Below are 11,667 nucleotides of genomic sequence, written 5' to 3' on the forward strand. Positions count from 1 at the left end.
GAGAGAGAGAGAGAGAGAGAGAGAGAGAGAAAGAGAGAGAGAGAGAGAGAGAGAGAAAGAGAGAGAGAGAGAGAGACACAGACAGACAGACAGAGAGTGTGTGTGTGGAGTTTCTAAAAGAAGTTTAGGCTGTAGTCTTTTGGTTGGAAATCCAAACAGGGAAAACATGCCATTCTAAACCCATCACCTGCTAGAAAAATTGCCCTGAAACTGCAGCAAAAGCTCATTTGTTTACAATAGGCAAAAGATGGGAGCTCTTGCTCCCACCTCTTCACTGAACAAAGCTTTTTGCCAGAGGGCAGATGAATAAAGTGAGTGGGGCAAAATGACTATCATGGAAAAGTTTCACCTGACTCCACATGTAAAATCTGTCTCCAATGGCTCACTGGCTCAGGGAGCAGGAAGGGGATGGGAAGGAGGGGCAAGTTTGTAACTCAAAAAAAAAAAAATTTAAAGAAGGAATGTTAATGAATTGTTTTTACATGCGACTGGGGAATAATAAAATATTAAGAATAATGTGAGCTAGAAGAAGTGGCGTGGACAACATGCTAAATCAGGCAACGCCAGAAACTCACATGTTGCCTGTTGCCTCTACTCAAATTAGCTAAAGTTCTGTTTAAAATGATTCATTGTCGTTTCTGAAGGAAGAAAGGGTGAGTGATAAAGTTCAACAGTGGCAATGGTGGAAAGTTTGCTCAGAAGAAGCTGCTCCCTAGAACTCTTGGATTTCTTTCCTGGCTCAATCAAAGACCTTGAGAAGGCAGGGGAAATGAAAGGTCTGAGAAGAAGCATTGGGCATAGGAAAGTTAGAGGTTGTAGAGTCCAACTGAAAGAAGAGAGACAGGGGCAGCTGGGTGGCTCCGTGGTTAGAGAGCAGGACTAGAGAAAGGAGGGACCTGGGTTCAAATCTGGTCTTAAGATATGTCCTTGATGTGTGAAGCTGGGCAAGTCTTCATTCCCACTGCCTAGCCCATAATCTCTTCTGTTTTTGAACCAATACCTAATATCAATTCTAACCTGAAGTGAGAGTTTCTATTAAAAAAAAAAAAAGAGAGAGAGAGGGGAACCAGGGCACAGTGTTTGGTATAGGATGAAAGACAGCTGAATGAATGACTTCTGCTTAAGAGTAGCAAAAATCATAAATAGTCCAAATGTCTTCCATAATCATGAAGACGTCTTCGTGGCCTTAAAAGACCAAATGCATATTTAAAGAGCAATAATAGAAAAGCTTCACCAAAGCACCACTAAAGAAATTTAACTTTTAAGACCTCAGATTAGAAATCTTAAGTGTGTTCATCCGAACACTTTATTTTGGAAAAGGGCAACACAATTTATTCTTTTTTTGAAACCCTTACCTTCCATCTTGGAATCAATACTATGTATTGGCTTCAAGGCAGAAGAGTGGTAAGGGTAGGCAATGGGAGTCAAGTGACTTGCCCAAGGTCACACAGCTGGGAAGTTCCTGAGGCCAGATCTGAACCTAGAATCTCCCATCTCTGGGCCTGGCTCTCAATCCACTGAGCCACCCAGCTGCTCCCGCAAGGGAATTTATTCTGATCATAGCACAAGTGATATATAAACCCATGAAGAGATGCTATACAAATTGAAAATGTCATTCCCATATAAATGACTTCACTTGAGCCTGGGGCCTTCTCAGGTTTGCTGGTACGATAAAGAAGAGCTCTGATCACAAAGTAAGTCCAAAGAAACAGAAGCAGAATTTTCTCAGCCTCCCCCACACCCCCCTTATCCTGTACAAATTGTACAAAATGGTGTTTGATAAACATGACTAAATACATCTCTTTCCTCAGAGGTGATCCGCTGCTCTTCTGTTCTGTAGGGCCAGGGCTGAGAGAGAGCCGTACGGACAAATGATCTGATTCCTAATCACTTCCTTAAAAGACTGGCTTTAATTATATTATCTGCTTCGGTGTTTATGATTCGGGAATGAAAAACTTTCAGGCCGAGAGAAAACAAAATGGTAAGGCGTGAACTAAGACAGAAGCATTTCAGTTTTCGGCAGACGCTGTTTCTTCACCAAAAGCCAACCCTAATACTCTAAGGGGCAGTCAGGTAAGAAGGCTAATTTGCTGTTATTTTCTCCAGAACCCTCTAAGCCAGCGGTTCCCAAACTTTTTTGGCCTCCCGTCCCCTTTCCAGAAAAAATATTACTTAGTGCCCTGGAAATTAATTAAAAAAAATTTTTTATAGCAATTAATAGGAAAGATCAATGCACCTGCGGCCATCACTGCCCCCTGGATCGCTGTAGCACCCAACAGGGGGCGGTGGCGCCCACTTTGGGAATCACTGCTCTAAGCTCACCCAGACTCCGTGGAGGCCGGCCCTTGGGCGTGACGCTTACTCACCCGGCTGGTGTTTCATCTTCCTGTGACAAAAAAGAAGAACGTGAAGAACGTGTACCTGGAGGACTGGTAGAAATCTCGAGGCTGTGAGTGGAATTCTCGCCGGTGGGATCGAAAGTCCCTGGACTGAGAGTGGAATTCATGGGCCTGGTAGTGAACGTCTTCTTGGGGCTGGCCGTGGAAGTCTCGGGACCAGTGAAAGGTCCGCCTGGGCCCGTGAAAATCCGTTTCTTGGGTGTTGTAAAAGTTTCTCCTCTTGATAAACGACGATTCTTCAAAATGCTCTGACCGGAAGGTCCCGTCGTTCCTTAAAGACAGACATTTGACATAGCACGATCGGCCCAAACGAGTTAAGCAGGTTTTCTAAAGGAAAACCACGTTCCTGGCCCACCACAAAAGACCTGACCCCGACTCACTTTCTGACCGGTCCGTGCCGGAGATCGTCAATGTAATTCTGTCTCTCTATCGCATGTCCTCGACACCTGTTGAACACTGAGAAAGGCGGCCATCAGAGCGGCCAGAGAGCGAGCAGAGCTTTTTAGCCCGATTCGGTGGCTTCTCTCACAAGTCTGACTTCTGTCCCCCCCCCCCCCCCCTGCGAGCAGCTGCACAAGGAATTCACCCAAAGGAACAGAAACGCCGCACTTACGTTCTATCGCGTCATTTGGTTTCATTCCTTGAACATCAATCAAATACCTGAACGAAGCAACATGAGTGAAGTGAGAGCTCCAGCGGCAGGAGGAGGAGCACCGAGAGCCACACGCCGTCAGTTCTGGGCTGTCTGTTGGCGTGTACGAGAAGGCGGACGCCCCCCACAGCCCTCCCAGCCCAGCCCAGCCCGGCCCCAAGGACTCACCGGCAGACAAGGTATCCGGTTCTATTTAGACCGTGTGTGCAGTGGACGCCGATGAGTTTGTCTGTAAAATGGGAAATCGCCGTCAGAGAAAGCCGCTCACCTTCTCGGAGGGCAATGAGGAGCCGCTACCTGCCCCCACGGCTCCGCTCAGGCCCCTCCCGTCTCCTTAACAGATCAGAAGCTCCCTGAGGGCAGATGCAGGCATTTCTGCCTCTCTTCGTCACCAGGCCAAGGTCTGGACCACAGTAGGAGATGCTGAATAGAACCGTTTGCTAAACAGAACTGATAACTCGCATTCCTAGTTACTCTCCCGAGCCTGAGAATCAGGAGTTCCTCTTGCAGGGGGAGAGGCATGACGGGTTCTAGAGGAAGACAGTGAAGGTGAGGGAGAGCTCTAAGGGCCCAGGAGAGCCACCCCCATCTGCTCCTAAGGAAAAGGGGTTGCCAAGGGACTCAGGAGGAGGGTGTCCGGGGCAGGGAATTCCCCCACAAGGACATTTCTCATGCCAATGCACTTTCTCTGGTCCCCAAGGAAAGAGGCTCTTTCAGGAGGCTTCGAGAGGCATCAGACAGTCTCCCCCAAAGGAACCTAAGACAGACCGTTCTCTTGTTAGGACATTACGGTGTCCACTGATTCATGGGAGAAAGCCCAATGCCGGAGTGAAGAATGAAGGTGGAGGCGGGCATGAGGGGGCTTGGAGGAAGGGCCCAGCCAAAGGAGGCGCTGGAAGGAGCTCCCTCGGCTGAGCCCGAGCTGGGAAGAGCACAGGGCTCAGAAGAAAACCTAAGGCCAGCCCCCACAAGGAAGGGCTAACTAGCAGCAAGCAACAAGCAGGAAGGGACTCAAGGGCTGGTGCAGGAGTGTAAGGGCAGCAGCAGTGAAGAGGTCCGAGGAGATGGTCTCCTCTCCTGGCTCCCTCCTTGTCCTGGCTCAGCTCCCAAGGAGGGGGCCGGAGAAGCGCTTCACACCTAACCTCAGCCCCAGAGCCCAGAGGGGTGGCTGTCATTCTAGGGGCATCTGTGGGGACAAATCTGAGCGAGGAAAGCGGAGGCAGCCCGATCCCTTTCTCGACCTCTGCTCGCTTCTCTCCTATCTTTGCCTGATCAGCCCCAGAAGTGAGAGCTAAAAAGGCCCAAAGCTGTCCGAAGCATCTTCTCTGTGTACGTTCTTCGCTGTCATTCCCTCTGCTGGAGGCTCTCTGGCTTTGAACTATCCCCGTTCTAGTCCCAGATGTGACTCGCCCAACGGGCTCCTCTCGTTATTCCTTTCCGAGGACAGTCCTCCAGGTACAAGGAACGAGAGTGGGCCAAGAGATGCCAAGAGGGGAATGAAGCTCGCAAAAGGCAGTGACGTGGGTGGCTTTGCTTTAGGGGCTTCAGAAAGCGCGGCGCTTTTCTGGAGCTCTCCGTGCCCTTCTCTCTCGAGTTAGTCCTTTTCTTTCTCCTTCCCAAGCTCACGTGGAAACTTGGCTCCTCCTCCTGGCCTTAAGGACGAGTCTAGGATCCCTGTGGCTTCCGGCTCTCCCTCCTGGCCCTCCCTTCCCTAGCTGACCTAAAAATAAACACATCTGTGTGGGTGCTGAATATTATTTGCCTGTTTACTGAACAGTTTCCCGTTTTCTTATCCTATTTTACTCTGGAAAAACCAAGAGCAAACCCCTGTGGGAGCCGCCCGTGTCCTTTGGATGCTGTGCCCAGAAGCCTCTAGTCCCTGGCTGACGGGCAGGCACACCTCGAGCACGTCCATTCACCCCTCTAGCTGGGGAAAGCCAACATGGCGGTGAGTCCTTATTGGCAACATCTGAGGAAGCCAAACGAAGGGGCCACCGAGTTCCTTTCTTTTCTTTGGGGTCTGGCAGGCTCTTTCTCTCTCCCACGTGTGGTTTCCTCTTAGCTGGTCCTACTCGGATGGGAGAAACTGCTTTAGGTTCCCCCATCATTAAGTGGAAAGGCTCCCCTCGCTGCACCCCCTCCCCAGACTTACTCACAGTTTCTACCTGCCCGTCTTGCAGTTTCACTTTCTTGGTGCTCACTGCAAGTGTTCTAGGGCGAATTACGATAGGCACAGGCACAGAAATATTTGACTTCGCCAGGCTTGGGGACGTGAATAGCTCAGGAAAAAGCACAACTCACCATTATCTTGGTTTTCTTTTAAGAATTTGTTCACGGCACTCTTGAATTTAAAAATGGTGTCATCGTCAGGCACCTGGTGTCCAACGGTGAAGATCTTTAAGTAAGGAAGCGCCTCAGGCAGCTCCTGCAGAGGGGAGGGTGAGGAGAGAATCCCATTAATGTCTCCATCTCTTTCCACAAATGAATGCTGATAGCAGGAAGAAGAATCAGGTTATAACAACAAATGAGACAATTCTCAGGGCCTGCGGTCCTAAGCAGCCTTGAATGCCGCTCTAGCACTACGAGCCGGAACGCTTTCCCTCTCTCATCTCCTTGGGAGCTTAGCGCATGTCACTGTGTCTACACAAGTCTTTTCCTGACCCGCTTCAGGGTTCATGCAGGCTCTCCTCCAAATGATCTTCTTCTGGTATCACTGACCTTCCTGCTAGGCCTGTGGCAACATCAGGGAAATTCGCTGCCTCAGGGGGAACGAGGGAAGCCAAGATTGACCGCTGGCTCCCCTGAAGTGCCCCAGCCTTTTCTTCCACCTCGGACGGGGATGGAACATGGGATGACTCGATTTCTTCTGGGGTCCTGGGGTGCTGCCTAATGCCATGAAGGCCTGTTCTGCTCCCGCTCTCTCCCAAGGAAGAACAGAAACAGGACCAGGCTGGGGGGATGGAATGCTGAGGAGGGACCACTTGTCTTGGCTTGTCTACACTGCCTCACTTTCTGTCTCAGAATCAACACTGGATGTTGGTTCCAAGACAGCAGAGTGGTCAGGGCTAGGTAACGGGGGGAAGTGACTTGCCCAGGGTCACAGAACAAGGAAGTGCAAATCTGAACCCAGGACCCGTCTTTAAGCCTGGCTCTCCGTTTGCTGAGCTCCCTAGTGTCCCCGGGGTTACTTCTCAGTCGTTTTTCTAAGCAGCACACAATAAGGGTTTGGAGATCTGAGAGCTGGAAGGGACCTCGGAAACTCTTTAGTTCAATTCCTCCATTTTACAGATAAAAAAACCAAGAGGGGGGCAGACTCAATTATTTGCCCAAGGTCAGAGAAATAGTAAGGTATCAGGAGTGAGATTTGAACCCAGAGCCTGAGGCCAGGCCATTCTCTTTCCCCTATCCCATGCTGACAGAACATAAGCTTAAAAGCAATGAAGGTTTATTTCTGGAAACCTAGCACAGTGCAGGGCACAAGGACGGGATAGGTCTGTGGTTTCTTTCATCCACTGGTCTCCCCTCTCTGTCAATGAACATTTATTTAATTCAACCACGAAACCCAGCAGGGCTCAGGAGGGGAAATGGAGTGACAGCTCCTGTCCTTAGAGGCAAAACCTTTCCCAGAGCTGGTGACCTTTGGGACACAGAGAGGCTCTTCGGCTTCCTTGGAGCTTGGGGGCTTGGCTGGGGGAAGCTTGTTGCTAGCACAAGAAAGCAAGCTGGTCTTGCCAGGATCCCATCCTCCAGCATGGCCTGTGATAATTAGATTAAGTCTACCCTGCCCATGTTTAGATTTAATCACCAAAGGTGAAACCATCTCCACTTAACTCACAAGATGGGAGGTCTGTGACCCACTGTGCTAGAGTGGGTGACGAATCAGAATCGACTGACTGCCTCCTGGGCAGTCCTAAAAAGCATCTATTGTGATTGGACACGTAAACTAGGAGGAAGACACAGGAAGTGACACATGAGAAGCCCCTTTAAAAAGGGAGTTCAGTGAGTTCAGCAGGGCTTTTGGGTTTGTGTCTTGGATCTGAAGGAGCTCTGCTTGTTTGTGACTGGATCTGGGACCCTGAGACCTTGGTGAGACTGTTCTTAAGTCTTTCCTTTGGAATTCCACATGGTGAGTGTAAAGACAGAACGCTGGGGCTCAAATCAGCCTAAAGCCTTTGCTCTTTGGCCAACTGTGGAGGGGACAAGAGTGGGGAGGAAGCAAGCCATGTCCTGGGTTCCATCTGAGCATCATGCTCAGGACCAGACGCTATTAGCCAGGTCCGACACGAGGCCCGAGTTCTACCAGCCCAGGATGAACTAACACGAAAGTGGTCAGTTGGGGCCAAGTGCTGGACGGCCAGCCAAAGCCCACCCAGCCATGGAAAGGGTCACTGACCTCAGGTTTGTAATAGCGTTGTGTGTAGGTCAGGTCGATGATCAAGCCGAGCTCTTCGTTCTGCTCTCTGATCTTGTTAACGAGATCCAGCGGGGAGAAGCGCTCCTCCGGGGCAAGTTTCTCTTCAAAACTCTGGCAAGGAGAACAAGAATGAAAAAGGAGGAACGCCAGGGCAGCATGGCCGCCTCACACAGTGCATGTCCGCCCAGCCGCTCAGGAGGGATCGGGAAGGCCTCGCTGCGACCACTTTGCAGCAGAGGACATGGAGCTTCCCGGAGGGGGTGTCCCTTGGCCAGAGCTAGGTCCGAAGCCCTAAGAGTGCCCCCACGGCTGCCTCACCGCCTTCTCTGCCCACCACAGCCGACGCAAAGCCTCCCTCTGAAGCCCTACAATGTCAGACGAGTCCCTCCGTTTGAGGGCGGCCACAGAGAGGCTCATTTCCACGAAGGCCCCCCTAGAATCTAGGCTCACGGCCTTCCTGTCTGTGGAGCCGGACCTTTCTTATCTGACGGGCCCTGCAGGGAGCAAAACGGATTCTTCATCTTCCAAACCCCTTCCTCCCTCTTTAGTCTGGTCTTTGTCTCTTCCTCTCTCCCCCTTCTGTCCCCCTGAATTGCCCCCCTGGGCGCGAGACGCTGCCCACCACCATTCTCTTGCCTGCTTTAGCGCAGCTGCCCTCCCCGCTCCTCTACCCGCCTCCACGGAGGACGGCAGAGCCTGGATCTACATCTCCAGCACCTTCGAGGGCCAGCCACTGGGCCTTTAAACCCGGGGACAGAGAGTGGCCTGCGGGGCCTCGGAGCGGCATCCTGAAGGAAGTCGGGGAAGCGCTGGAGGGCCAGCCAGGCAAAAGAGCCAGGCGGGGGCACGGCCGTGCCAAAGGTGCAGAGACGGGACGGTGCGCAGGGACACAAGCAGGCCTGCATGGCTGATGTAGCACGCACGGAGGGAAGCCTACAGACGCCGGCAGGAGCAGGAGCCTCCTGGCGGTTTGATCCCGGAGCCAGAGCAGGGCCCCTTGTTTCCGGAGAAGGGAGCGACGTCAGGCCTGGGCTCTGCGCACGGGGGCACTCAGGAGGGGCTCAGGGGGTCCCTGCGAGGCTGCTCCCACTCAGTGGACACCCTTGGAGGCCTCTCCTAACCCCCAATCCGTCTCCACGAGCCGCCCTCCTGCTGAGCTCCGGACAGGCTGCTGCTCCCACAGAGAAGGACCACCTGGAAGGTTCTGGCGGGTCTGTCCCGCCCCCTCCACCCTGGGGCGCCACACTCTGCCTTTAACCCATCCCATGCTCTGAAGGAACGGGCCGGCCGGCTGCGGGGAGGGAAGATCATCCACATGGAAGTGAAGACCCGATTGTGGAGGCGACACCCGGCCGAGGCCCACCCTTGGGTCAGGCGCCCCCAGGCTGGACGGAACTGTTCGATCCCGAGTTTGTCTCATTTTCAGCTCTCTCGGCGCTTCCCTCCCTCCCAGCCAAACCCAGAGAACCCTCAGAGACTTGGCACCGAGCGTGGCCTCGAGCTCTGGGTCGGTTCTGAAAGCTTTTACTGACCTTCTTCAAAGGCACCTTAAAGGCGATGAAGCGCGTCCCTGGCATCCGCCGCCCCACCGGCAGGTACTCCTTCCACCTGGAAGACAGACACGGCTTTGAGCTCTTCCCAGAGGCCTCTGGGCCAGGCCCTTCCGTCCAGCATCCTTTCTACTGGCTTATCGAGCTGCCGTGAGAAGCTGTGAGAACTCTGAGGAGCAGCAATGGCTGCTCTCGATGACAAGCACGACGAAGCTAAATGGGACCCGCTCGAGCTGGCAGAGGGTCTTTCGGGTCATCCTGGTCAGGCCCTCCCTGAAGTAGTAAGTCAGCAGGGAAGCAGCCCCCCAGCCTATAACTTGGATACCTTTAGTGACAGGGAACTCATTACGGCACCAATAAGCCTGTCCCACGTTGGGACCAGGTTTCCCTATCAGGTCCCCCTTGATTCTCCCCCTGGATAAAAAGAATGCAGTCTGATACTTTGAGTATCTATCGAAAGCTCCCACTCTCCCAAGAGGGGATCCCCTCTGCCTCAGAGAATCACAGAATTTCCAGGGAATGTGGAAGCCGCCCCCCAAGGAAGGCCCATCTGGGGTGCTCTCTGGCCCAAAGCTTCTCCTCTTATAGGACCTCCAACGTCATTCGGTCCATCCCAGAAGAGCTTCCAAAGCATAAGCCAGTGAGGGACCCTCCAATGGGGGAAGCAGAAACCAGGACTGGCCATTCCCAGAGGCGCGAGAAGGCCAGATGAGGGCTGCCCACAGCCCACCTGGGGCAGGTGCTCACCTGGCTTCTGGGACTGCAGTCCCACCTCTGAGGAAAAGGCTGGGATGGGCCACGAAGGCCGGGCCGCACAGGCTCCCCCCAAGGCTCAGAGATTCAGCCTGGAGCCCCCGGAGTCTTCCCTGACTTTGCCCAGCTCCTTCTGAGGCCCGTGGCACAGCCAAGGGTTAAGGGGGTCCCAAACCCACCTAACGTCCCCCAGCCCGGGCCTCAGGATCCGAGAAACAAGGCCATGGCCTGGAGGAGGCTCCTGCTGGACCAGGATGCCAGAGTGCCGCGGCGGCTGCTGCTACTACAACCACCACCACCACCACCACCACCACCACCACCACCACCACACATCTGGCTGATACAATGTATCTCCTGATTCTATGTGAGGAGTAACTATGTATCTCCAAAAGCTACCTAGAGACCCCCCAGGGACGCTGGGCAGCCTGCTGCTGCCTGAAGCCAATCCCCATGCCGAGGGGTCTGGGGTGGGCAGGCCCTGGAGAAAGGGGGGCAGGCATGGCCCCACCTCCGCCTCCCAAGGACCACATGACCTCAGGCCACTTTTTCAAGCTTCTACTTCCTGAGGAGGCCGGGCCAGCATTCAAGAAGCCACAGGCAGGCATCAGCAGGGGCGTTAGTGGGGAACCAAGAGCTGCTTCTAAGCACAGCTCTGGCAAGGCAGCTTGTCTCATCTGCTCTTCAAAGCCGCCCTCAGACACCCTCCGTGTTGGCTTCTGCCAGGCCACCAGAACGGGAAAGTGGGCCCAGATCCTGGGGATCTACCTAAGTGCCAGGATGATGCAGCTGCCCTCGAGGGTCGGCCCAGGATAAAGGGTCCCAACCTCGGGCGCTAGGAGATTGTCAGAGGAAGCGTTTGTATCCAGATTCTCACTCTAGATCCCGTCCCCCACCGTGCCCAAAGCAGAAGGCAGGGACCTGGATGATTTCAAGGGGCAGAGATTCTAATCAGTGGGTCCGAGGAGGCCCAAGTGCCAGGGAAGCAGGAGAGTCCAGAGTTAGCTGAGGAGTAGAAAACATGGAAGGCTTCATGGAGGAGGGGACGCTTAACTGCGAGAAGCTTTGAGTTCTGGGACCCCTAGGATCCCATTTTACACCGGCGGAACCTGAGCTCGGCAACTCCCCCACTACCTCCGCAAGGGCGAGGCAGCTTTCTTCCGATCCCCAGGCCTCTCGGGCCACTGCCTTTGTCTGATGGAGGAAACTGAGACCGGGCCCCCACTTTGGGCCTTCCCTAGCCACTAGCCTCGGCGATCCTGGCTCTCGAAAGTGAAGCGGCGTTTAGGGCCACCGTCGCCTCCCTCCAACCCGGGTCCGAAGCCCGCAGGTTTCCTAACTGGCTCTTTAGCTCACGCAGTGCAGACAGGCCGAGCGTCTCCTCCAGGAAGTCTCCAGCCCCTCCCCATCCCGCCTCCTCTAGGCAGCCCCACCAGGCCACCCCGCTCCGGCTCTCACCTGTCGGGGAGGTGGTTCACACCCTTTCCTCGGCCTCCGCCTCCGCCACTGCCCCTTCCCACGGCGCTGGGGCCCCCCCAGCCGCCCCGTGCCTGCTGCCGGCGGCTCATGAGGCCCCGCGCCGCTGCCCGCACCCAGGCCCCTGTCGCCACCTCAGCTCCGGGACCCGCGCCCACCCGGCCCCCAGCGCCTCCGGCCTCGGGGTCCCCCCACACTGCGCTTGCGCGCCCGCCGCTTCGCGCCTGCGCACCCGATGCCGTCGGCGTGTCGTCTCCGTGGCCGCTGGCGGAATAACGTCACCACGCTGCCGCCCACGCCTGCTCGAGGGGCCGTGAGTCCGAAGGGGCCCACAGCGCCCTTTGGTGGCGCCTGGCTGTCTCTGCAGCACTGAACCCCAGCTCTCTGCAAAGGAGAAAATTGCCAGCCGCGACCAAGGAGGAGGCG

At 54.5% G+C, this 11,667-nt stretch overlaps 1 protein-coding gene across 1 annotated transcript in view; it reads right to left on the minus strand.

The window, feature by feature from the left end:
- DUSP11 (dual specificity phosphatase 11) overlaps window positions 1-11,333 on the minus strand; it is a 15,087-nt gene extending 3,754 nt beyond the window's left edge. The window contains exons 1-8 of the mRNA XM_044660372.1: window positions 11,224-11,333; window positions 8,998-9,073; window positions 7,445-7,576; window positions 5,353-5,476; window positions 3,220-3,280; window positions 3,013-3,059; window positions 2,780-2,855; window positions 2,422-2,670 (exon numbers count right to left, since the gene is read on the minus strand). Of these exons, the coding sequence (XP_044516307.1) occupies window positions 2,422-2,670; window positions 2,780-2,855; window positions 3,013-3,059; window positions 3,220-3,280; window positions 5,353-5,476; window positions 7,445-7,576; window positions 8,998-9,073; window positions 11,224-11,333 (875 nt within the window). The remainder of the gene's footprint in view (window positions 1-2,421; window positions 2,671-2,779; window positions 2,856-3,012; window positions 3,060-3,219; window positions 3,281-5,352; window positions 5,477-7,444; window positions 7,577-8,997; window positions 9,074-11,223) is intronic.
- Window positions 11,334-11,667: the final 334 nt, after the last annotated feature.

The sequence above is a fragment of the Gracilinanus agilis genome, chromosome 2 (genome assembly GCF_016433145.1).
Source record: "Gracilinanus agilis isolate LMUSP501 chromosome 2, AgileGrace, whole genome shotgun sequence".
Taxonomy (NCBI): Eukaryota; Metazoa; Chordata; class Mammalia; order Didelphimorphia; family Didelphidae; genus Gracilinanus; species Gracilinanus agilis.